The sequence below is a fragment of the Acyrthosiphon pisum genome, chromosome A1, assembly GCF_005508785.2.
Source record: "Acyrthosiphon pisum isolate AL4f chromosome A1, pea_aphid_22Mar2018_4r6ur, whole genome shotgun sequence".
NCBI lineage: Eukaryota > Metazoa > Arthropoda > Insecta > Hemiptera > Aphididae > Acyrthosiphon > Acyrthosiphon pisum.
Genome location: NC_042494.1, coordinates 110216554 through 110243716, shown reverse-complemented (window position 1 = coordinate 110243716; position 27163 = coordinate 110216554). Strand labels below are relative to the sequence as shown.

Here is a 27163-nt window from a genome sequence, read left to right as displayed (position 1 = left end):
AATCGAACCCGATGACTGTGTGAGTCGTAAGTCAACTGTGTGACCACTGCGCCACTCCGGCCCCACATAAATCGTTGACAGTTAATTTATATTTTAGTTTTAGTAAGTACTAATAGATACTAAGGTATCTCACTAGATATTTACTCGTTCAACATAATAATTATGCCTATGTTAGGTAGGTACTGCGCGAACAACTTATTTTTTGTTTATTTGACTTGAGTTGGCATTTTGAAGGCTAATCGATTTATTGATTTACCATTACACGAATATAGTACAAGCGTCAAGCTATATAAAAAAATGAAGGCGCTAAGGGTGATCTATATGACTATATACCTAGCTATAGGTATATAGGTATCTATAATATTATAATATAAATAACAATCATCGCGACGTCTTGACGCAGAAATTTATGTACGAGGATAAACACCGCCTATTTAAGCGCAATGTGCCAACAATCCAATATTCAAATGAATAATGATATATTCATGTATTATTCATGGCCCATAACCTACCTATCTACTACTTTTCTTGAATGTTGTCACAGTGTTGGGAATAGATAACTAATAATTTATCTAGATAAAGATAAAGATGACTGTAATAATTTTTATCTAGATACAGATAAAGATAATTATACTAAATTTTATCTAAAGATAAAAATTAGTACATTTTTATCTATAGATAAATATGAGATAATTTCATGTTTAATTTTGAAAATATTCAGGATACCTACTTGAGTCTACAGGTAAAAAAAAATACATAATTTAAAATTTTTTAAAGCAGAGGACAGAGGTCGTACAGATCAGTTAAACGATAACTGAAATACCAGGAATTCTAATAGGGTTATATAAATATTAAATTGTTATAAATTACAATTATTATAATATTATTATGCTTGTGAGTCCAATATCCATGAATGTTGGTTTATTTTTTTCGGTTTAAAACAATAATTATTTTTCATACTTTATACACAATTCTATGAAACGGGTATAAGCTAATGAGACGATCATAATTCGGTGTTGTCCGGCGGGTAGCAGGGATAGATGTTTTTGCTTTTGCTATTATTAGTTGTTCTTACAATCTTATCTACTACAGTACTACATGCCCATTACATATTTCTATTTTTTGGTTTTCTCATTGTTTACGATGTAAAGCTCCAGACTAACAATGAATATTAATAAATATTAAAATCATGGTATTATAATGCATATTACTAAACGCGTTTTCTATGTAATAGATGAAAAATAGAAAAATGTAAAAATAAAATAATAAAAATATTTTAAATTTTCAAATTTTTAGTTCATTTAAATAAATTATCTAGATAAGTACTCATAGATAACTAGAATTTTATCTAGATGAAGATAAAGATAACTGAGTAGAAATTTATCTAGATAAGATAAAAGATAAATAATTTTTATCTAGATAACTTATCTAGATATTTCCCAACACTGAATGTTGAAGAGTGAAGACTACCTATATTGTATTATATTAGTACAACTAAAAAGAAACTAACAACCATCAACTAGTCAACATAGAAATATGCTGTGTACCTATAAGTCACGGATATAAATCTATAGCCGTGATAGTGTGGTACCTACCTACCTAAAATAGTTAATGATATTAATATATATCGTGGTCTTTACTCTTTTATTATAGATTTGTTAATTTGTTAAATGGTATACACCATGTCCAAAATTAAGTCATGGATTGTCATACCTGGTGTTGATACGGGGTGGGTTGACCTATTTAGACTATATAGGGGTGAATGACATTTAAAGCTTTAAGTTTGATCAAAAGCCATAGCTAGGGAAGTAGACCAACAATTACGAAGTACTTTTAAGAAATTTCAAATAAAAGACTACGTGTATCAGTTACATCAATACACCTTGAGTTATAGTATAACAAAGCTAGGCAAGTTTGTCACTTTTTTCAACTAGTTAAAGTTAAGTTACTTTAATGTAAAAAGTAAGCAAGTTAGTTTATTAGTTTCTGAAGTATACCAAATTTCCAACTTATAGTTAGAAACTAGTTTTTTTTTAGTTTAAAATATAAATTTTAAAACCGTTTTTTCAAATGTAATGTATTATATAAATTAATTATCAAGTATGTAGGTAACTTATTGGTGATGAATGAAAAATTAAATTAAATAACTGTCAACTGATAATTTGATCAAATGTTTCAAATAAGTAGGTATAATTACTGATAAGCTTAATTTCTTGGAACATTAGTCATTGGAATATAAAAAGTTTAACAAAATAAGAAATTGAAAAATTCAATAAATGAAAAAAAACTAGTTACTTATTATTTTAAATGAGTTAGATTAGATTATTTTACACATTAAATTCAACTAGTTAAGTTACAAAGTTAATATGAATTAAAAATAATGGTCCACTAATCTATGGTATAAAAAAAAATTGACCTATAATACTATAATAGGTAACTATAATAAATTCCAAATTAATCATATCACAATATCCATTAGGGACTTATAACGCGTTATACATCAACAACAAACCGTGATACTATCATAGATATATAAAAGTATACTATAGAAGCTTCAATTACCCATGAATAATATTATACAATCACAATAAAATAACTAAAATAGTTACTCTAGGTTTTTTAATATGTAATTTCATCCCAATTTGAACTTAAAATGACTATAAAAATAAACTGTGCTTATGTATTTTTAAGATTTTTTGGTAACAGAATTAACTACCTTACGTAGAATCTTGTTTTAAATTTTCTATCTTTAGATATAAGAGTTGAACATTTTATACATTTTTAACTACAAAAAAATTATTCAATTTTAAATTTGATAAATTTTGTCAAAATTTGAACTTCAAATGATTATAAAAAAAAAAATTGTGCCTATGTATTTTTAATATTTTTCAACTACTATTTTAACAATATATCAGGAGCCTTTTATTAAATGTTTACACTTTTTGACCCAACAGATGAAATTTTATTGATATTTATAGAAAAAAAAAAATTAAAAAATGGAAACTACAAATGTCCATAAACAGCTGAAAATAATTCAAAATATTTGTAAAATGTTATGGTGTATAGAAAATGCTAATATAAACATTCAGTCAATATTTTATGTACCTACAGTCATTTGTTTTAAAGTTACACCAAAAACCAAAATCAATTTTCTCGAAAACAGATTTTGCGTAAAAATTCTCGTTTTTCCTTAATTTTTCTTTTGTTTTTCACGGCGCTTTTGAAAACTATTTGAAAAATTTTACCTTTGACCCCCCAAAGTACCAACTAGATTTACTTTCCTATCAGAAAAGGTACTGTTGAAGAAAATCCAAACACTTTTACTGTCCTAAAAGGTGATGACAGACACAAAAAAAAAATAAAAAAATAAAAAAAAAACACACATCATTGTAAAATCAATACATTCATCGTTCCACTCAGAATCTAAAATATATTTACCTGTCGAGTAGATAACAACTGTTGTTGTAAATAATTTATTTGAATATCCTTTTGGTCAGAAGTTTGTAAACTAGCTTTCATCATTCCAATTTCATTTTTATAAGCTTCCAGTTCACATTTGAGGTGATCATTTTCATCCTACCAAGAAAAGTATACATTATATAATATTGTGAATAGTAAATAATTGAGTATGAATGATTTTTAATAAAATTTAAATAACCTGTAACTGTATAGGATCGGTTTTTGTTTTTGTCTTTTTCAAATTACTTTCATCATCAGATAGATCCATTTCGTCCCCACCAATCATTTCATCTTCATCATCAATACCCAATTTGGATAGAGCCTAAATATTTAAAATTATTAATTAAATCATAAATATATTAAATATGAAAAAATAAATAAAAAAATTAATGGTTTGTATACTTTTGTTGTAGCAGGTACATTACAAATTTGTAGGTAAACATATATATTACGCGCGATCCCTAATTTCCACATCAATTATAAAAAACTCAAGGTAAACAAATAAAATATAACACCTACCTAAATTATTTGGTACAATACAAATTCCTGTTAATTATACTCGTAAAATATTACAGCACACAGTTGACATCAACATGCAAATGAAAAAAGATTTTTATTTTATATTATCATGCATTAATATGAATAAAAACCATCAAAGTATGGTTAATACTGGTAATTAACAATACTTAACATAACTCAACCAAATAATAATGTAAATACTTGTAAATGTTAAGCAATAGCTATAATATAAGCAACATATTATGATAGTTAAGTGTTTATCATGAAATTGTGAACAAACTATCTTCACATTTCATTATAGATAGGCAGTATTTTAGGTAACTAAATTAGGCAAAAGCTATTTTATTTGTTTGTTGTCTGTTTTAGTTAGCATAAAACCTACCATTGCCTGCTTCTTCCATGTCTCAATGTTCTTTCGCTGCGCCTTTGTGAAATGATCCCAAACCTTCTTGTGCGACGCAGAAGTAAACACTTTCTCGATCTGGGTGACTTTATACAAGGACAATAACACAGGCGGTTAACATATTAAGAAAAAAAAAGAAAAAAAGAAGTAAGGTGTTTGTAAATCAGATAACTTTAGTTGCTTATTGGAAAATATTTTACGCCATAGTATTGTGATTGATTTTGTTTGAGTATGAGTATGTATAAAGAAATGTTGATAATAAGTTATAACAGTTAATTATATTTTAAAAAATTAATAACATACCTAAATCATAATTTTAACAAATATAAAAAATATAGAAATTATTACTTTTTTTTTTGAACAATTTAGATTTTAACGTTTAAAACAATTTACTCAAAAAGCAAAACAATTAATAAATAATAATTATTACCTAATTGTTGTATTAAAAGTTAAAATATCGTATTTCTTTCTTTTAAATTAATATTATATGAATAATGTTTATGTAATTAATAACTTGCATGTCTTCTTATAAAAGTCATCATCTGAATAGAAAATTATAAGAATTTTAGGAATAAAATTGGATTGTTTAACAAATAATTCCTTTTCTTATCACCATCAAAATACCTTAATATAATTAAAACCTTGACCCCATATCATACTTACCTTTAATAATTGGGAAGCATAATAATAGTTTCTGAAATATAAATAATATTTTCAAATCGTTTGGAAATAGACTACGAAAATGTAGTTCCAACTTCCAATGTTCACAAACCTTAATTCAATAACTATGGTTATATTGTGTCTTAATTAAATCAATGTATTTATATTCATCATTACTTTAATACCATGGATATACTAAATTTTATTCTTCAGTCATAAGCAATACTAACCTTGACAAATGCACAATATGAAATCATAGTATTTGTAATGTGAACTTGAATATTTTAAGCTGAACCAAATAAAAAAAAAAAACCAAATACCTGAATCTAATTATTATAAAAAAAAGAAAATTATGAAACCTGTCATGCAACTAAAAATAGCACTTATTGTAATTATGTTTTGTTTTTTTTTAGCATGTTACAGGCTATGTTATTTACTTTTTCTTCTTAGTTTTGACTCTTGTCATCAGTCGTCTTTCTAACAAGGTCAATGGTTAGAAGTTCTCTTATAACCCATATATACTAGTAGATTATTGTAATAATTAGAGTAATATTATACTTACATTGTAATAAAATTGCTTGCATGCGGCGTTTAGTAAGGTCTTTCAAATTTTGTAGTTCTTCTTCAAATTGGTTTTTTTCTGATAGTAAACGCCGTACATGAGAATTTGTCGATTGAATTATCGAATAAAATATATTAACATTGCGTTTGTTACAATCTCCTCGTTCTAACCATGTAATTACTACTTGTACTGCATTTAAAAATGATGTATCAGCTATAAAATAATAAGTATAAGTATTAATAACCGTATTTAATAATAAAAATGATAATCAACTATAAAATGTAAAAAGTAATTACCCTTAATTTCTTCACTAACGGATAAAGCTTTAGCTTCAGTGAAATGGGGTATTAATGGAGGAGATGGAGGAGGATTTGATCGAGTTTGTTGTAAACGCCTTTCTTCACGCATTAAATGTCTTTTTTTCATTTCCCATTCATACTGGTCATCACGGGCTTGAGCATAATCTACATGTAAACGTGATGCAGATACCAGCTCTTGTCCTTTCATCACTAATCGATATCCTAAGCATATTATGTAAATTGTCATTAATTAAAATATTCATGAAATGTATTATGTACCTATTATAATATATTAAACAGTTAAAAATAATGAATATTTATTTAAGTTAACTATTATTTTTACCTGAGAGTTCTAATGCAAGATCAACGGAGCACTCATTCTCAAAACGTATGTGACAAAATTTTCTATTACTTAAACGAATTGTCAATATTTCTCCATAGTTGGTAAAAATTGATTTCATTATATCTTCAGTAATGCTGTCTGGTAAACCTCCAACAAATACGGTTCGACAGCCTGGTGGCCTCTCTCTAGAAGTTGGCGTAGGAGCATTTGAAGGAGGTGGGTACAACGTGCACAGTTCTAGTTGTATAATTCTTTTGTCTGTCTGAATGACATTGGAATCTGGTCCTCTTGGTGTCGTATGATTAACAATCATTGAAGAGGGTGTTAGCATTCCACCCATTACACCATACTAAAAAAATTACAAATGTAACATTGATTTCTAAAAAAATTAATTTTGTACTAACTTGTCCCATGAACATTGCAGAATCCATCACGGTCATTGGATTAATTAAATTAAATGGATTAAATTGGGGCATTATTTCATTCCACAGAGGAGAAGTTCTAACAGGTACGGGTTGTTTATTAGAAGAAATATTTGCATCAATAGGCAAGTCTATTAGAGATGCTGGTTTATCCCCGTGTATATCATTGAACTGTGTATCACTGAAAATAATATTATAATACTAAGTTATAATATTAAAATATAACAATTTATTGTAAAATAATTATGTCTATGGTAGGTACAAACTTTCTTAGATTTCTAGCTCGTTCAACTATTCGTTCCCATTGATCATCAGAATTAATTTTTTGGGCATCTGGTTGATCCCACCGTCCTCTCTTATTTTCACTAGATCTATTCCGTTCATCTGTGCTTGTAGATTCTGTAATTTTTCTACGAAAAACTGCATCATCTACAAAAATAAATTTAAAATATTTAGTAATACATACAAAAGCAAAGAAGAAAAATGTTCTTACAATATGAAGCCATTTTTCATTACACTACATGAAGGGTAGTAAAAAAAAAGGTAATTTGTAGTATTGAAGGGCAAGTAAAGAAAATAGTCATGAGTGTCAATGAATAATATGAAATTAGTTTGATCTGAATGAAATTAAGTATTTATGAACTATGAACACGAAAGAAAAAATCAATAATTTATTAAAATAATTGTATAAATACAATTAACTCTTTAATCCATAATAAATGTATATAGGTATAATAACATAGTCATAAAACATATAATTATTAGTCAACTACAGCCGCACAGCCGTGTGCTCACTGCCAGTGTCTAAAATACCTATCTACCTTCTCAATCTTTTTGATTCAGCTTTCTTCCCTAGACACAGCGAAATATAAATCAAAATACTTTTTTTATCAAACAACATGGAAGAAGAAGAGTTTAAAAGTTGATAGTAAAAAAATTGTTGTTACCATCACAGATATATATCTGTGGTTTCCAGTCCAGTATAGTAGTCCGTGATCACGGTTTAAGATATAATATCTGCAACCGTGACTAAGATATAATACTAATATCTTCGTGATTATCAATGATCAATTCCATTATTTGTAGTTCAAAATTTGTTGTGAATTTCTTATTGCTTGTTGCATATTAACATTATTTTTTCGATATAAAAACAACTAGCTATTTTCGATTTAGTTATAAATGATATTAACGAAACTACTCAACTATATACTTATTACTTACGGTAGGATTATTGGAGACACGAATATCTGATTCATTATATTTGTATTCTACGATCTGAGTTGTGAACTCTTAACAAAACTTGTACAGTTGAACATTATTGCAATAGACGTGTACTTACCTATACATAATTCTTTTCTACATTTTTATTTTGGATTAAAAATTGTATAGGTATTTAAACTATGCCTGTAAATACGTTTATTCGATGGGATTATGTAATGGACATTTTAACCCATTACGGTGTGAATAAAAGTTTTATGGAAGCATTTAAACATACTCCCAATAATGAAAAAGTAAAACTCTGTATGCAAAATGAATTCATCAGGTACATATTTTTTTCACAACTGTTGTATTACAAAATCATTACATCATATCTACTGTGTGTGGTCAATGTATGTCTGTATCATAGGAACTTTTTGGAAAAATGGTTGGATGAACCAAAGTTTAATGACAGTCTAAAAAACTCGCCCAAATCCAAAGAGACTCGGCTAGCGGCTAATGAAGAGTTCAAAATGAATCGCCTGGAGTTGTGCTGTAAGCTATACACTAAAGCGGCTCAGTTTGCACCGTATAATAGTATAGAATTAGCATTAGCATTTTCTAACCGTTCAGCTGTATACCTGAGGTTAAACAAATATCAAGTATGGTTTTTTTTGGAATTTAATGATAAAAGAAAAATGCTATACAAATACTTTGTTATTCCAGGAGTGTTTAAAAGATATTGAAGCCAGTCTAAATATATTGGAAAATTCAGAAATGAATGAACAAGGCGTTCATAAAGGACAGTTAATTGTGAAATTGTTAAAACGTAAAATTGAATGTTTAATGGCTTTGAAACAATTTAAAACTGCTAAAATTAATTGGAAAAATATATTAGAACTATCAAAGAATGTTTATAAAATACCCTTAGAAGGTTAGTTGTATAAGAAATAATTTATAATACATACATTATTTATTATTAATTAATTAATTAATTATTTTAATATAGATCAATTTATCAAAAAATGCAAAGTTTTGTCTGATTGTGATAAAAATAATTCTAATGACGTAGATATTATTAAAAATGCTGATGAAACGCTTACGGAAGATCTAATAAAAAAAAAACTGGATACAAATAAAATAACTCTTCCATTTAGGTCTCCCAAAATGGAGTTATGGTAATTATGGCTATTATTTAAATACCCATGAAAATAGTGAAATAGATAGATTAAGATCCATTTATTAAGTATTTATTGAGTACTTGAGTATTATTTCAAGAATATTGGTCGACTATACTCTGTTCAGATTAAGATTGAACCGCTCGCTCGACCAAAACACGTTTTTTTCGCGCATTCCGGACACCGGTGGGAGCGTATGCATGGTGGCCCGCACCGGCTCCAACGATCAACGACGGCCGGCGATGACCGTCGGCCAATCACGGAACGCATAGCCATTGCATGGGGAGTCAGGCGCACTGTTTGACGGCTCAGTCTGCATGCGCGATGCGGTTCAATCTTAACCTGAACTGAGTATATTTCCTAATGGTTTTCCCCTGGTCTGACTGCCTATTTAATTATATTATACTATCCATAAAATTAAATAAATAATATTGAATGAACTAGAATTTACATATTTTATATTAAAATAAATACAATTACCTCTCAATTTTATTTGATTATTATTGATTTATACTTAAAAAACCTGGAATCATTTTTAACCACAGTTCCAAGTAAATTTAAGTATAAAGTATGATTAAAAACTGTTTACAGATATTATAATTTTATCTATTTACCGAGGTTTAAATATGATTTTAGTTATTCCGAAGCTAAAGGAAGATATTTTGTTGCTTCAACAAAAATAGAATATGGAGAACTTTTAATATTTGAAAATCCATTTGCATTTGTGCTACTACCAGAATATTATAATTCATTTTGTTACAACTGTTGTGTACCATTAAAATATTATTCTATACCGTAAGTGACGTTAAATTAAAAGATAACTATAAGGGAAGTAAATTAAATTTTTTTCAGATGTGATAATTGTTGCACTATTTTGTTTTGTGGTGATAAGTGTCTTCAAGAAGCAAGGAATTCATATCATCGTTGGGAATGTAAACAAGGAACATCAATTTTCAAATGTATTGGCATTGCCCATCTTGCATTACGTTTAACAATAGAAACTTCTCAAGCAAACAGCAATAATGATCAAATTTATAATCTATTAACACATATTGATGATTTAAAATCATTAGAATTATACCAATACAGTCTGGTATATATATTTTATATTTTTAGTTTGTATATATAGTAGAAAAATGTAATATATTTTTAATAAATATGATAGGTTAATAGTCAATACTATTATTTATGATTCTAATAATATATTCTAATATTATAACTTTAAAGTAATCATTGTTATTAAAAATATTTTGATTTATTTTTTAATGAGCACCTAAATTAAGTTAAGTCATCATTTATAGAAACAGAAATGTAGTGCTTATACTTTGGTTATTTCAGACTGCCACTCTTTTGCTTATATACTTGCAAAAGAAAACAGATTTCTTTGAAAAACATCCAAATCTTGTTCTGGATTCAGTGGGCAATGAATTACTACACCATATGACAAGACTAGTATGTAATGGAAATGCCATTTCCACTCATATGTTGTCAGATTATGACTCTGGATCTCGTACTCCAATTATTGACGAATCTCAACCACGTATTGGAACAGCTATTTTTCCTACTTCAAGTTTATTAAATCATTCATGCGACCCAAATATATTTTCAAGGTAAATTTGTTGACTTAACTTTTGATTTAATCAATTTTTAATTGGAATAATCTTTCCAGTAATATACTGAAGTATGTCGTCATTAAAGCTTCACGAGATATAAGCGAAGGAGAAGAAATTACTAATTGTTATGGTGAATATACAATAATAATAATAATATTCTTGTTCATAATTAAGAAAATTTTAGGGCCTAACTTTCTACGGATGCGAGTAGTTGACAGACAGGCTTCATTGAAAAATCAATATCATTTTGACTGTGAATGTAATACGTGCTTGGATCCTCAAGCAGATGATTTATTTTTTAAAACATTTGAGGGACTTGTATGTTTGCGATGTCACAATGGAATTCCAGCAACTTTGTCAGATTTAGATGTTAATGAAACTGTGTATTGCGGTTTATGCTATGTACGATTTAGAACATTAGATTACAAGAGAAAATTACTTAAAGCTGACAAAACTTATAATAAAGGTAAAAGTAGCAAATCAAGATTAATAAAAATTAGTAATATCATTATATAGTTTATGGGTATTATTAATGGGGATGTTTTGAACAGGGATATTGTGCATATAAGTAATACAAAGAGAAATACCTGAGATCAGTTATAATGTGTGTTGTACATAATATGTAATAATTTAATATTTATTCCTTTAGTCAACATAATAGAATGAGAATTAAAAATATTTGTTTAGATTAAATGTACTTCGGATTAGGTCTCGATAATGGATGTTGTTTGTTTTCAGTTAATTATGTTAGAAATAACAAATAACTTAATTTTACTGAAGCATACTATTTGTATTGATATAAAATCAATTTTTATCATCAGCTCCGATCAGAGTTTAGTCAATAATTTGCACCAAACAAAACAAACGATTTCTGGTTTCTTTGTATCTTCACTCTTTTTATTGGAATACTTGATTTTTTTTTTATCAAAATGGGAGTTTTTTAAATCTAGTACTGGTCGGACGGTTAGTGGTCATAGGGTACTGAAAATCAGTATTCTCAAAGTCTTAACCACTATGTAGTACTCAAGTAGCACTTAAATGTGCAGGATTCATAAGTATACTAATATAATGATGTATATAAATAAAATATGAATTATGGTACAACTACTTAACCACCATGTACATACATTTTATTCATTGAACAAACAATTATTATTATTATATGTGCTGAGGGCTGATGGTTAAAAATTGTTGACTGAATGTCCTAATTTAATATATTTTTATTGATTTTAAATGGTTTGTTTTTTTTTTAAATTAGGAATGAAACAACTCGAGGCAAGTAATGTTTTACACGCAATACATGTTATTTCTAAGAGCTTAAGACTTTATACTATCATTTTGAACCAAAATAACTCAAATATTTCAAAATGTGAAGATAGTATAGCAAAATGTTATGCTTTAGCTGGTAAGATAATTATATAACATTAATTCAGATTATTAGAATTCATTATAAAAACATTTTTTTTTTTTTTTTACATTTCTGAATACTTTACAAAAATATTATGTATGTTTTCATTGCTTTTTAGCTATCTGATTAAAATGTTTATGTAGATTATTAGTTAAACATAATATTATACGTCAATGAATTTATTTCTAAATATTTTGAAAATAAAAATTGTTTTTATTTATGATTAATTATGATTTAATATGCTGTATGAGTGTATGACCATTGAAAATAACTCAAAAGTGAAATGTTTTTATTTATTTATCATTTTATTTTAGTAATTCCTAATTTAAATAGTTCTATTTGTTAATTTTTATATTATATAATTTAAGGAAATTTCGAGAATTGTTGTATATATTTGGATAGAAGTTCTAAAGCAATAGAAAATCGTTTTGGTAAAAATAGTTTAGAAGTTGCTTATGAATTGGATAAAATGACAGATATAATGATCAAAAACCCAGACATGAGAAATGATCGGTAATTATTGTAATGTGTTAATATTTTCTTATATTTATATTTTAAAATTTGGGGTGATTCTGAGTTTAAAAATTATGTTTCATTAATATTACATTTTTATATTTTCATTCTTTGTCTCATTACGATTATTATTTATTATTCAAATAATATTTTATTACTGATTCTTATTTACAACATTTTGTAAAATATATTTTCTTATGTATTGACTATTGGACTAACGACTAATAAGTCAATAACTATAATTATTTAAATTTTGAATACAATAGTTGCAGATTGCAGTAATAAATATAGCATTATAATACATTATAGTTTTACATATATTTTAACTTTAACCCAAATATTAATCTATTTGTCGAATGTAAATTATATTTACTACAGTTTAATTATTTATAGGAATTTAATTCATAAAGCATTAAAACATGTTCGGAGATCAATGGAAATATTTGATGCCAAGTTGTCTGCATGGGATATTCCGTATAGTGGTATAGAAAATATGAAACATAAAGAAAATATATTGTTACAATTCTTGGAAGGTAGGTTTGAAATCTAAAATCTAAATATTGAAAAAATATTTCTTTAACTAAGTTGTTACATTTATATATTATGTACAATTTTATTTATTTCTTATTATTTTGTAATCTTTATATTAGTATGATGTACATTGTACATCATAAATTCATAAATAATAATATACATAGGTATATTATAGGATAAGAAATATTTTAAGTTTTTGTAATTTTATTATTATGCATTAGATTTAAATTAACTACCTACCTGGCTACCTCTTTATCTTTATTTGCGCATTTAATTAAATTTATACTGTTTATAATAAAATACAAATGTATTTTAATTTGTACATTGTTTTGCTTAATAGATTAATTGTTTTGTGATTACATTATGAAGAAAACCTATGTCATTATGTCAACCTCACTATGCATTGCTCTACTTCTTAAGGTTCTGATGTTATGCAATGCCTATTTGAATAAAAACAATCTGTGCAAAGTACATATTTTTTCACAGTAAATCAATAAACTATTTACTTCTTAACAAGAATCAATTGATAGGACAAGTAACCCATTTGTATAAAATGTTTAAAATAAGTCTCGGTTCCAGTTTTTTATAATATTATTTCTGCGGGAAGGTTTGTCAGGAATAAAGAAAAAAAGACATTCGCATCATCACATGTCCCATATATGATGATTAATTGTTTATTGCAATAATTGACGATATCAATTTTCCAAGCATCAGTTTAATGTAAAAGTTATTTGTTGTACCTTTAGCATATAATTTATTTTATTTATTTATTTATCGTTAACATTGTTCTATATAAAATAATACTTTTTTTTCTTTTAAGAATATTTTTTGTAATCTTAAATTTAAGTTTTTTGTTTGATTTGTAGTATTGAATTTTAACATTCATTTATTGATTTATATTTATATTTGGTTCTTATTAATTATCATATTTAGTAGTAATGAGTAATCGTAGCGCCCCAACTCCAACACAAGTCTGCATAAGCTTACTGCCAGAGGTACCTAGGTTAATCATTCTGTAACTAATTGTTAATTTTAATCTGTAATATATATTTTTTATTTTGATTTCAAATGATAAAATACAATAACAATTAATTATTTAATAACTTTTAAGCGTCTTCTAGAGCTCAGGACCCCATGAATCATGCACAGAATTGTTAGTAGTGATGCATAGTATAAGAAATTCTTTATACCACAGACCATTTTATTTACTTAAACTATGTACAAAGTTACAAACTGCATAGACTGTAAGCCATAACTATGCAACATGGAGTCATGGTACTAAATAGCGATGTATTGACAAAAGAGTAGCGTTATAAATCAATTTTTGATATCATGGTTCTGTAAAGTATATTTCAAGAGCTGCCGATATTAAGTTAACGAGCAACAAAATGGCGAAAAATTGTTTTTTTTTAGTACCAAGACACAATGAAGACTATAGTAAGTTATATGAGATAGTTATTGGCTTAGATTGTGTAGAAAATATCATTGTTGAAATATAATGACCATAGAATTTTATCAAGATTAATAAAAAAATTGAATGTGTAAATAAGACACTGCATTTGTATTTTTTGTGAGACAGCCATACAAATTTCCTGGCTACGCCACTGCGTATCGTAAATTATTCAATATATTTGCCCAGTTATTAGTTTGAGTTTGACATACCAGCTGTTGCCAATGATGTAATCTGTAAATGTATTAAATACTTGTAGAAATAATTTTAAGAAAATCCTTATTCCGGTTGGCTGCTTGAATACTGGCATGAAAAACTATCCTGTAAATTAACGATACTACCTCTGGATAGTTATTGTCTTGGTGTGTGACAACATATTATCGATGAATTATAAAACTTATTAACTTATTAAGATTTTAAATATTGAATAAAATGAGTTGGAATTGTGTTAGAGAGCAGTACATTATTTATTTAAATTTAACAGGTTGAGAGCCATGAGACCCAGTTATAGTTCTAAAATAGATTTTGACTGCCAATAATGAATTTGAAATTATATTTATTTATCTTTGATATTTAAATGCCTAAGAAGTAATAATAAAATTAAGTTTTTGCTATTCATATCAAAATATTGTGCAGAATTTGAAAATAATAAATTTAATGATATTAAGAAACTGGTAAATGTGAATCAATATTGGATATCATTTAATTTTATTAAAGTATAATATTACTGAGACCCAAATGTGGTTCTCATGGCAACATTTGAAAAAACTATAAAAACCCACATAGCGCTCAACCTGTTTCAAAGAAATATTTCTATCCTTATATATAGTGTTATATGTTATGAAAATATTTTTAATTTGGAATTTATGTATTTAGCCTAGCCATTTTTTTGTCACAATCATTATTATTACACTTTTACGCAAATACAAATTCAGTTTAACTGAATCATTATATTTGTTAGAAATATATGCCAACTCAGTAGCATATTTAGATTATCAATAAACATCGATAATAATATTTCAATTAAGCCTATATTTCATGTTAAACATGAAACATAATATTGTAATAGGTAATGAACATTTTAAAGATGAAAACTTAAAATTGTATTGGGTTATAAAGAATAAGCACGATGTAATATTATCAAGGAGAAAGACAAAAGTAAGTACACATAAAATATTAATATTGTTTCGTTTATTTATTACATACTACCACATCATTGTGGCAGCTATAATCTTAACATGTGAAACATAATTTCAGAATGTTTTAACTGCACAATATTTATAACATTTGAATATTATAAAAAAACAAAAATTTTGTATAATTTTGTAACAAATCAATTATTATTTTAAAAAATCTGGTATACTGTGATTAGAAAAAAATAATTGAATCAAAGATAAGAATGTTTGATAAATGTTACATTTTTTAAATATTTGTCTAAAGCATTAATACCGTATAAAGACACAAATAAATATAAACATCCATGATGTGTTATTGGTTAACAATATTCAGTAACAATTGACTATAATTTTAAATAAAACATAAAAAAAGAAAATAAAAAAAAGAAACTAAAATTAACGAAAACAATAAGAAACAGGCAACCAATATAAATATATATTCATGTAGTATAAGTCTAAAAATTAAGTATTCTGTTGTTTAATAATTTAGAGATTTTTACTATTGAAGTATTACATTTGATAATTATGGCTAAATGGATTAGATAAGTATGACAAATACCCACAAGTAGTGAATAATTGATTTTTAATCTTAACCCTGTATTGATTAGAGTAGAATAAAAACCAGCTGAAATTTTATAAGTGACAAATATTAATACTATTGAGTACTTTTCATTATAAAATGTATAAAAGTTGCCTATTAACAAAAAAAAAGAAAGACAAAAGACATAAAAGAAAAAAGTTAAATTATTAATTTTATTTAAGGTAACATTATGAAATAAACAAACAAAATAAATTAAAATTAAAACTAAACCTCATTAAACATAAATGCAAAACTTTATTATTTTTATGTTTAACAAAAAAGGAGGAACTTTCAGGCCTAATTGTGTGATTTTTAGTGACCACCACACCCTACGCGAGGATAATAAATAATTTATTAATTCATCAATCATTGATCAGTCATTTGCTTAGAAAATAAACAAAACAGTAATGTTTTGGAATTATTTATAACTTTGCTATAACTTGGTTTAATTTTTTTATAAAATATTTAAAAAAAAATAGTACATACATACATTATATATAAATATATATGTTTATGCATGTAAAGTACATATTCATTTTGAGCTTCTTACTCGTTTTGACAGTCAGTCTTGTTACAAACATTACAGAACGTATGTTTTTTAATTATTTTATTCACTGTCATCATCTTTGTGGCATAAGTCTAATACTACCCTGTCAAATTCTACCATACGCTGATCAAAACATTTAATTTGTTCAACAATTTCAGACAGGTGGTTGCAGACATTCAAATGTTCAGAACGAACTTTTAATGATGGAGCACCAAGAAACTTTTGATAAAAGAGCGCCAATTCAATGTTTGGATTTGAATCGGAAAATGCAGCAGGCTTAAATTGTAACGGATTAGTGTCACAACTACGTCTCCGACAAAAATCTTCAGGCGATTGAGGTTTTACAGGCTGGCCCTAAAATGATTAAAAACAAATTAGCATAAAAATAAAGATAACAAATAAATAAATAATTATTTGACCAAAATTAAAATCAAATAACAAACAAACACCAGTGATAAATCAATTACATTTTTTAATTTCCCAATTAAGTATTTGTTAATTCAAAAAAAAAAAAAAAAGAACCACTAAAGTAAAGTTAGTTATTAATAAAATTACCAATTCTACCAAAATAAAATCATTGATGGCCTCATTGCTGGATGTATTCATTGAATGATTGAATTTGTTCTTGGTTTCAGAAGTATTGACATTATTGGCAACTCCAGTGCTTATCGCCACAGTGTTGCTTAGTGCAGAAGTCTTGTTATTTTGGATAGAAGATGTCACTGAATTGTTATTTTCATTTGTGGACTCTTGAAGTTTTTGTAATTGATTACTAGGTACCATGTGTGGTGGCCAATATTCAGCTCGTTTTCTGGGCTTTATGAATGCATCTTTGGGAAACTCAGGAATACGATATAGGTTAAGTTTCTTCACTTTTTCTTCGAGACTGTCTGAAAAAGCACCCACTGTCCAATCATCCATGATGTATGCTGTCCTGGACTGATCACTAAATTTAAACATAATTTTAATGTTTAATTATATTACAACAACAGACAACTGTTAGAATATAAAGTGGACTCCAGAATAGGATAATATAATAATAATTTATTATTTTTTTTTAGGTTTTATGAGCCACACAGATAGTTATACATGTTCAAAAATAACACTTTATTCTGGAAACCACTGAAATAAAAATAAAAACATACATTGGCGTTTTGATTATCTGATTGTGCCGTGGGCTATACTCTTTTCGAAAATGATCACTTTTCAACATGATTGGATCTTGTTGAGACGTTAGTGTCATAGAGGTACGATAACAAACTGTCACTTGAATGGTCCCTATAGGCATTGACACTTGGCCAATTTGTAATTCTTTATATTCTTTTCCTGTAACACGGTTAAAACAAATACAACATAAATATCAATTTATCATACATAGTGGCGAGTGCATATGATTTTTTTGGCAGCCCTAATTTTCTTTTGTGATATTTTTGTACAGAAAATAGTATTATAATAATTATATAGAAATATGTGATTTTTAGTGATGTTATTGTCTTGAAATGTAAGAATGAAAACAATTATTCATACCATATTACCACACGACACATATACATAGTTTATTTATGTGTTAAAATTGAATAATAGTTTAGAAATGAGTATGGGGACTAGTCAATCTTTAGTTGTTAGTTCAATTGTGCAAGACGACCTCTAAAAACTATGAAAACAAATTTATTGGCAACAATTTGGATGCACTCCGGGTCATGACATTGTTGAATTATTATATATAAATAATATAACAATTGCATGAACTAATATTTATTCCAAACAGTAAAATAATAAGTATAGAAAAGAGCTAATTTTTTTTTTTTTTTTAATAATCATGAAAAATATTCATGTATTAAAATACTCGGAATAAATTACTAACAAAATAAACTAACTAAGCATAGACGGTATTACGATTTTGATGCCAATTTTCTTGACTAATACTGATATTCCTAGTAAGACACGATAAATCGCTAATAAAACATTTAATTATAACTTAATATTACAATATACACTAAACATTATAATATTATAATAATCATGCAGCCAATGGTTGTAATATTACGTATGTTTAAACATGTAAGCGAAATATACTATAATATTATTAAGTAGGTATCACACAGAAAATATTCTTATCGAGAAAATGTTATTTATATCATTTAAAATTCACAAGACTCTTGTAAGAATAAAGTCAGTGACAGAAAAAAACTATGCTTTTTTACAACTTATTCCTTGTTTTGTAATGCATACATAATATCATAGTATCATACACGCATATCACAGAAAAATTATAGATAATTAAGCACACGTTACACGATTTTTTGTTATGTAAGTTTCATTCGTTAAAACTTAAATTATTTTTTTAAAATCGAAAGGCAATTAAAACATAACCTTTGTTATATGGGTCTTTTTTTCGTCATAAACAATGCTTACGTTATTTGAAAAATAGTAGAACTTGTACTTAAACGTTAAATAATCTAAACTCAAGCCATTGGCTATGAAATATTCTTATTAGAAACAGTATTCGGAGTATGATGTGTTGTTTATATGTTAGTGAATTTGACAAATCATTTGATAATATTATATTTGTTAAAGATTATATTACTTATGTCTGATATGATATACCAATAGGTATTAGGTACGTCACACACACAATGGCGTATAAATTAAAAAAGCTACTAATGAAAAAATATAAGGATTTCAACGATCTTCATAACTTAAAAAAAATAATTGAAATACGTCAGGCATGTGGTCTGTTTGTGATTAATTTGAAGTTAATATAAATGGTGGGGGGAATAAAAAAATATTCTTGAGAATTGTGACTTGTGAGTAAGAAATGTGGTAAGTACGTGTTGGTTATTTTAAATAAATTTCAAAACTATCTTAGAAATGATATATGTATACACTTAAATTAGTTACAGCGCTTGCATTAATTAATCGACAAGGTTCATAACAGATAAATAGAAAAAAAACAGCGTGTCATAATAAGTTTTACTTATAACGCGTCTGCAAATTATGTACAGTAGAAGTTCAATTAAATGTGTATTGACTTTGACTTTAATACTTTTATCGCATGTAGGTACAATATCACATTATATAAATGTATTATTAAATTCGACTGAAGTTCGCGGTTGTGTACATCATAAAATGGCTTTTAAATAACAGAGTAGTTTTATTTAATAAATATATTTCTCACAGCATTAACTTGTGTTTTGATTATCTGTAAGTTGAACAATATATGCAGTTTGCAATTAAATTCTCGTGAAGAAAATCTGAAATAGATTTAACTTAACTAACAAATAATATGTATACGAATCAAATAGGCGGTAACAGCCCGACAGCCGTATATTATGGTATATGTAATCAGTTTAGGTTAGGTACTTAGGTAGGGTAAAAACTAAAAAGAAGCATCTGTTCATCTAGGACGCTACAAAATGCAAGTGAAAGTGGAAACTTGTCATCGTGACATTTGACCTAATAATGAGTAAAACACTCGTTGAACTAAGAATTATTGTTCCGCACGTTTTTCGTCAAGTTGGAATTTAAATTAAACCATAATATTATATAGGTAGGTACATAATATAGTACAGTGTTATAATTTTATGTAATTAGGCACAAGGTACATGTAAGAAACGTCGGTTCGCAATACCACGCAACAACATTAAGGTGTAAGCAAATCGGTTAGGTTTAACTGTTTAAAATGATATAACATTGTACTTTCTCATTATAACAATAATAAAATATTTATTATTTAACATGATAACTTTTACAGAAAATATTTATATCTTATAAGTCATATTTATTATTAGGTACATTTGTTTTTAAATTTAGAGTTTAGACAATTATAATACATTTAACAATTTAGACAGCTAAACAGCTGTACAGTTGAGTTAAGACATTGAAGTATTGAACGCATTACGATTACCTAATTCATGAAATACTTAAATTTTTCTGTGAAAAAAATAATATGTAATGAAACCCGTAAACAATATACGGAATACGTTTCGCTTCGTTAAGTATTCCGGTTTTTTAGCAATTCGTAAAATTGCATGGACTGTTTTATTTTTAATATGTTCATTACGGAAGGTATCTTACGAATCTATAATAAATTTTAAAAACATTTAACCAAATCATACATTTAACTTTCTAATTCAAATTTTAAAACTTTTTCGTTTTTACTTTTTAATTTGATCAAGTCGATAGCGCAATTATTACTACATACCTATTATAAAATGCATTGAGCATTATAGATTAAACAAATACATTGTGGGTGGCTATACCGGAGAAATAAAAGTTTATATCTATAGAATACTTTAATACTCGTCTGATTATCTTTAATAACGAAATAAGTTTAATAAAATTCTTGGCACAAAATAATTTTTATAATACATATAAATTAAACATAATATTAATTAAGCTGTTGTATTATTTTAACGACGTAAAAACCATATTATATCTAAAATTCTAAACTAATGGATATCGGACATTCGCTGGTTTAAAGAATTTGTTATTGTTTCGAGAATTCAACATAAACAAAATATTCAACTTAACGGAAATACATTTCTTGAAAAATATAGATGATCACAGACGTTTTTAAATATCTCACATAGACCATTCAATAATTGTTAATAATTATCAATGTCTAGATGCTACGCAGAAGGTGATTCAGTTTCAAATTATTTCCCACTATTAAAATTGTTGACTAAACGTTGAATAATTTGTGATTCTGATAAATGAGAGACAGGAGTTTAAACCATAAAAGTGTTATAATTTACTATATTAAAGACTGATAGTTTTAGTTTCAAGTTTGTAAAAATACTGTATGCATAAACGATAAACGAACAAAAAACGACATAAACAAAATAGTAAACTATGCTACTAATTCTATACGATAAATAATTGCATTACAATTTGGCATAATAACACACCCGATCACCTATGGAACCAATTCAAAATAAGTGACAAGTTATAATGATTTTAAAACGGGATAAAATTTTGTTATAAATTACAATATATAATTAGAGTAAAAACTAATAATATACATATATTATTATAAAGCGCTAACACGAAAACATCTTGTTGAGAAAAATATATTTAGATTTTTGAAATATTTATAAATATATCAAATTATTCTCGAAGCAGTAACATTTCATAGGGAAAACATCTAGAACCCCCATATAAGTGATATAACGGAATAATGTGTCATAGCATATAGCGCCTAATAAAGCAATAAATAATTTATTGTTTAGATGTCAATGCTATTCATGGTAGTTTCTAATTGGATGTTGTTCAAAGTGCATAGCAGGAATCACTAATACCGGTTTTCGTCATCATATTATGATCACGTTCACGTATATGCCGTATAATTATTAAAATATTTAAGCAGAATGTTCTACGAAACTTTATTAAAAATTTAAAATAAGTGATTGTGCAGCTTAAAAGTTACTCTAAATAACTACCAACTAATATTTTAAACATAAAAACCAGTAAACTGGCTTCTGATGCATAGTAAGTTAGTATAGAGTTTATTAATTCATTTTTTTTTTTGAACTGTAAATATAAAACTGTAAGAGATCAAAATGTGAATCAAAGTGACAAATAATTTTTTTTTAAAAAAATGTGTACATCATAATACAATTATAACAATGCCAGGACTGTACAATTAACCATAAACATTAAATAGTAATTAGTCACGTATATTTTGGCTCATTTAATTTCATATTTAAACTGTGTAATAATAATCTATTTATGCCACTTAATATACTACTTTCATAGTAAATTAGAATTGTATTGAGTAAAATTCAAATCAAAACAACAACACTGCCATTTTTGACAAATAATTATTTGTCCCGTTCATGATCGACCAAAAACATACATTATTATTTTTAACATTGAGAAATCCACATACATTAGGTAATGAACTTGTCTTAGTATATTTCATTTTTAGCCATCTCTGACTAAAACATAATATAAAATATAGGATATAGATACAATTAAATCATAATTGGGATTGAATCTCAAGTCGCAACTATGCCAAAAATAACACTAGGCACTATTGCACTAACCAATGATTACTTCAATGAAGTTGATTATAAATGCATTAGATAATTATCTACAAGTTTGTTTTAGTTACAACTTTAATATGTACTTGATCATAGCAAAAATGGAACTGTAAATATAAAAACTAAAACTAAAGATAAGGTTTACTTATGTTTTTAAATCCTAGCAAATTTATTTATTTTAGGAACACGGAGTTAGGAAAATTTTCCTAAACTTCTTTCTAAAATTATGCATGGTACTAAAATACAAATATACAAGTATATAACTATATATTGTTACAATTTGTGGAGGTGTGGTATGACGCATAAAAGAACAAAATAAAAATTGTTTGGAAAATAAATACTTGAATTTTATCAAAACGGCCAATGCCATTATATTTACAAAAATAGATGAAAAATCAGTAAAATGTTTCTTTGACTTATTAAATGACATTGACCTCTCTTCCACAAAACCAAAGAATTATTCTTGACCCTCGGTGTATAATATTACTATCCATTCAAACAAAATCATAAATTTACATTTATCAAGGCAATCAAAAGAATCGAACACTATACACAATTACAAACGAAGATGTACCCAGAGTCGAATTTTTGATTTGATTGAAAATTATAAATTTATGATATTAATACATTGGCTTATGTAAAATTAAAAGTGAGCTGAGTTAACACAAAGGGATATTAGTTTATTTTATATTCCATCCTTTCTGAAATACTTCATTGAGTTAACTAATCAAGTTCTTAAAAAATCAAATTTTTAATGTATTTATTTAATGTAGCACTTATTTATTAAAAATTGAAAATATATTATGAGTGTAATCTATTTACAGGCACGTAGCTAAGGGGTGGCCTGGGGTGTCGTCCACCCCATTACATTGAAATATTGTTGAAATACCCAAGGCACAAATAGTTGGGTAAAAAAATTAAACATATTTTAAAATTTCTATTATCATATTTATTACTCGTATTTTTACCACGGACTAAGATAGTATGGACTGGTATCGACATGGTTGGGGGGTAGTAGAGGAACGGTCCTCAAATGTTTCGACACCGCCACTCCCCCGTCCTAATAGGCCGCCGAAAGGTACAACTAGGGGTAAAAGCGCTCCTAGTGTCAAATAAAGTTACTAATATTGTATATTTACATAATATATTACAATTTTGCGTAGTCAGTCAGTAATGAGTACATTATAAATTATAATATTATTTTTGCAGTATATTATTAATATTTATTATTTTGAAAATTTGATTTTTTATGTTTTCTAATTCTAATTATTGTGTTTTTATAACACACCTATAGATGGCGCTTTTACCCCTAGTTGTACCTTACGGCGGCTTTAGAAACATTTTAGGGCCACTGATAAGGTAGTCGATACCAGTCCATACTGACCATACTATCTTAGTCCGTGATTTTTACATAATTGTCTTTCCGAACACTATGGTCAGATTACCAGATATCAGAACTCAGAATAGAAATCGTTCATACATACAACTCGTCACTCGTCGTATTAACGAGTAACGACAACAACAATATTCATCTATATTATTATATTAATTATTATTATAAAGTCGCAAGAACTAGCAGGTATTCCTATTCCAGTAAATCGGCATTTCCCATAGCGGCATACGTGATATAGAGTATTTTAGTACAATTTATTTTATTACAACAGCGATCAGCGAATGAGTGTGTGGCCCGCATTATATTATTATTCAATTTAAACATAATATGTTATATCACTTATATGTATTATATTATAATACTGAAAAGTGACAATAATATTGTGTCTCTATTTCTGTACTATTTTCTTATTTACCTAGCTATACGGCATTATGGCTTTACTTATTCAGTTGACGTTTGAAGGCTTGTGGTTGTAGTTGTCGCGAATCGTAATATACTATTAGTATTTATAAATTATAATTATTAATATAATACATTTATATCTACTCTTAGTATTTATTTAGAATTGTACATTATAAATTGGATACAGAACTACTAAGATCAGAACTTAAAATAATACCAAAAACAATAAACATGTACCAAAAAGAAAATAAAATAAAAATCACTAATTTGATGAATTTTGTTGATTTATTGGAAAAGTTTAAAATCGTTTTTAATGAAACATATAAGATGGTTATAATCTCAATTACAATTCCAGTATCAAATGCAGGGTGCGAAAGAACTTTTCTTGCCTAAGGAGACTTAAAACATATATGCGAAATAAAATGACGGATGAACGCCTGTCAAATTTATCTATGATGAGCATCGAAAAGAAGATAGCAAAATCTCTGGACTTGGAAGAAGTTGTAGATAAATTTTCTGTTAATCAAAATAATCGAAAAATTATTTTAGTATAGACTATTTTTTTAAATTGTATTTATTTTAACATACATTTTATGTATATATTTATTATTCATAATATACATTATACATTATATAATATAAGGTTTATTTAATATTGAGATTAAAATTATCTAATTTATTGGTTTATCAAATTTAGTTCTTTTTGTACCTAATTACACTAATTATTATATTCAGAAACTACAATTTTATTATATTATAAACAATATACCTATACATAAACATAATTCTATTAGTGTCTTTAATAAAAAAAATTTTTATTAATAAAAAAAAAATAATAATAATAATAATAATTGTCGAGCTATAATAGTTGTAATAACTGAAAGCTAATAAAAAAAATTAGTGGAGTGGGGGGGGGGGGGGGGGGGGTAAGTAAAAATGTTGGCCGCTCAAGAAAAATATTGGTCATAACTGTGCCACCCTAGTTATGTGCCTGTCTATTTAAAATCAATACATTTTGACATAAATCAATAATATTTTGCATATTAAACTTTGGCATGAATTTATTATGATCATATTTGGCCTCTGTTTTTATTTACAAATATTATTAGTAATCTATATTAAATTATATTATAGTTTTATTACTAATTACATTCATTATAAATAATATTAGATTATTAATACAAATGTATCAATATTTTGTTGAAATAATCTTTTAAATTAATAATTATAGAATAATACATTTAATTTTTTAAGTATTTTTTGATTTTACACAGATATGTGGTTTTTTTGTAATTATTCATGAAAGAGATTATTATTTGAAAAAAAAAATTGATATTATAATCTAATATTATTTATATTTAAATAATTGTTTAGTAACACTGATAATTGCTTGTACAAAGTGATTTATCATTGAATTTAAATATAACACATCCATTACAGTAATACAGTGTCTATGTAATGACAAAGTACACTAGACTCCTACTGTACAACGGAGCGGAGTAACCTTTAAATTTTTTTTTCAATAAATAAAAATGTATTGACAAACCGGGATTTAAATCCAAATTACATCTGGTATGATGATTAAATATTTAACTCAAAAAGTTCTATTACCTAACAAACTAGCCGACTCCGAACCCTCAATAAAAGAGTCCCTAAAGAATTTAACATATTCAATTTCTATACAGTATTTAAGTAAATAACAATTATGAATTAGATAAATAAATTTAAATTATTTTCAAATGTATCCCAAAAAATCACACAAATAAAAAGTAGAAACAACTGAAACATAATATAAATATTTTAATTATTTACATTAGATCATTATTGTTAATCAATAGGTTTAATGAACTTTATTGAATCCCCCCATACATACAATCATAATAAAAACAAATAAATAAAAATGGTTCAAAAATTATGAAAATAGTAATTTTAAAGATACCAAGGTTGTGGGATTACAAAATGTTATATGCAATATTATAATTCTGCATTAGATACGAATAAAGAAACTTTAGTTTGTATACTTACCAAGAGTATGGACTTGAGGTTCTCCAGCATAAATTCGATGATGAATTTGAAAAGAATCATGTGATTGTTGTCTAGAGTACCGATACGCTGGTATTACTCGGGAAACTGACACTAATGATTTTAATAAAATCCCTAATCTGTTATACAGTGTATAAACTAAGTGTCGAGAACAAAAGGGATCAAAGGCACTTTCTGCTAATAAGCCAATACTCCATGTTTCTAATGTCATCATATCTCCATCAATAGTTTTCAAAAATATTTCTACACATAAAGGCACAGAATCTCCAAGTCCATTGCTTAACGCTAGTTTTGTTTCGGTTACTACGTCTGGGATTTCTTTTATTGCAACATTCATCTGAAACAGACCATTTAAAATAAATAATATTAGTATAATCAAGTTGTTACAACACCTAGCAATTTTAAAATAGTCATATAGT

General features: G+C 26.5%; 3 protein-coding genes and 1 long non-coding RNA gene across 8 annotated transcripts in view; 2 read left to right on the top strand and 2 right to left on the bottom strand.

The window, feature by feature from the left end:
- LOC100165585 (ecto-NOX disulfide-thiol exchanger 2) overlaps positions 1–7568 on the bottom strand; it is a 9187-nt gene extending 1619 nt beyond the window's left edge. For all 3 annotated transcript variants that reach the window (XR_001680285.2, XM_001948750.5, XM_029488032.1), the window contains exons 1-9: positions 7161–7568; positions 6934–7096; positions 6650–6848; positions 6246–6594; positions 5900–6124; positions 5604–5816; positions 4361–4467; positions 3659–3781; positions 3439–3576 (exon numbers count right to left, since the gene is read on the bottom strand). Coding sequence is in view for 2 of the 3 variants with exons in the window: in XM_001948750.5 (XP_001948785.2) it covers positions 3439–3576; positions 3659–3781; positions 4361–4467; positions 5604–5816; positions 5900–6124; positions 6246–6594; positions 6650–6848; positions 6934–7096; positions 7161–7173 (1530 nt within the window). In the remaining variant the exon portion in view is untranslated. The remainder of the gene's footprint in view (positions 1–3438; positions 3577–3658; positions 3782–4360; positions 4468–5603; positions 5817–5899; positions 6125–6245; positions 6595–6649; positions 6849–6933; positions 7097–7160) is intronic.
- LOC107885028 lies at positions 4021–4525 on the top strand. The gene is made up of 2 exons (XR_001680286.2): positions 4021–4131; positions 4345–4525. It is a non-coding gene; the product is annotated as an uncharacterized LOC107885028 (long non-coding RNA).
- On the top strand, positions 6665–14888 carry LOC100163522 (SET and MYND domain-containing protein 4). The gene is made up of 14 exons (XM_008189492.3): positions 6665–6753; positions 8057–8210; positions 8295–8526; positions 8591–8798; positions 8874–9042; positions 9679–9837; positions 9895–10135; positions 10381–10652; positions 10712–10785; positions 10840–11121; positions 11914–12060; positions 12432–12576; positions 12970–13109; positions 13451–14888. The coding sequence occupies exons 2-14, from the start codon at positions 8068–8070 to the stop codon at positions 13453–13455; spliced, it is 2217 nt and encodes a 738-aa protein (XP_008187714.2). The 5' UTR covers positions 6665–6753; positions 8057–8067; the 3' UTR covers positions 13456–14888.
- An 846-nt stretch (positions 14889–15734) lies between these two features.
- LOC100573619 (autophagy-related protein 13 homolog) overlaps positions 15735–27163 on the bottom strand; it is a 23785-nt gene continuing 12356 nt past the window's right edge. For 2 of the 3 annotated variants that reach the window (XM_003240700.4, XM_029488033.1), the window contains exons 4-7: positions 26727–27081; positions 18008–18188; positions 17418–17808; positions 15735–17216 (exon numbers count right to left, since the gene is read on the bottom strand). In XM_003240700.4, coding sequence (XP_003240748.1) covers positions 16923–17216; positions 17418–17808; positions 18008–18188; positions 26727–27081 — 1221 coding nt within the window. In that variant the 3' untranslated portion in view covers positions 15735–16922. The remainder of the gene's footprint in view (positions 17217–17417; positions 17809–18007; positions 18189–26726; positions 27082–27163) is intronic. The other variant, XM_029488034.1, reaches the window with a different exon arrangement.

Coding starts and splice junctions, on each gene's coding strand:
- LOC100163522 (XM_008189492.3), top strand. CDS start 8,068: ATGCCTGTAAATACGTTTATTCGATGGGATTATGTAATGGACATTTTA. Junction 8,527..8,590: donor TGAGGTTAAACAAATATCAA/GTATGGTTTTTT, acceptor TTGTTATTCCAG/GAGTGTTTAAAAGATATTGA. Junction 9,838..9,894: donor TTAAAATATTATTCTATACC/GTAAGTGACGTT, acceptor AATTTTTTTCAG/ATGTGATAATTGTTGCACTA.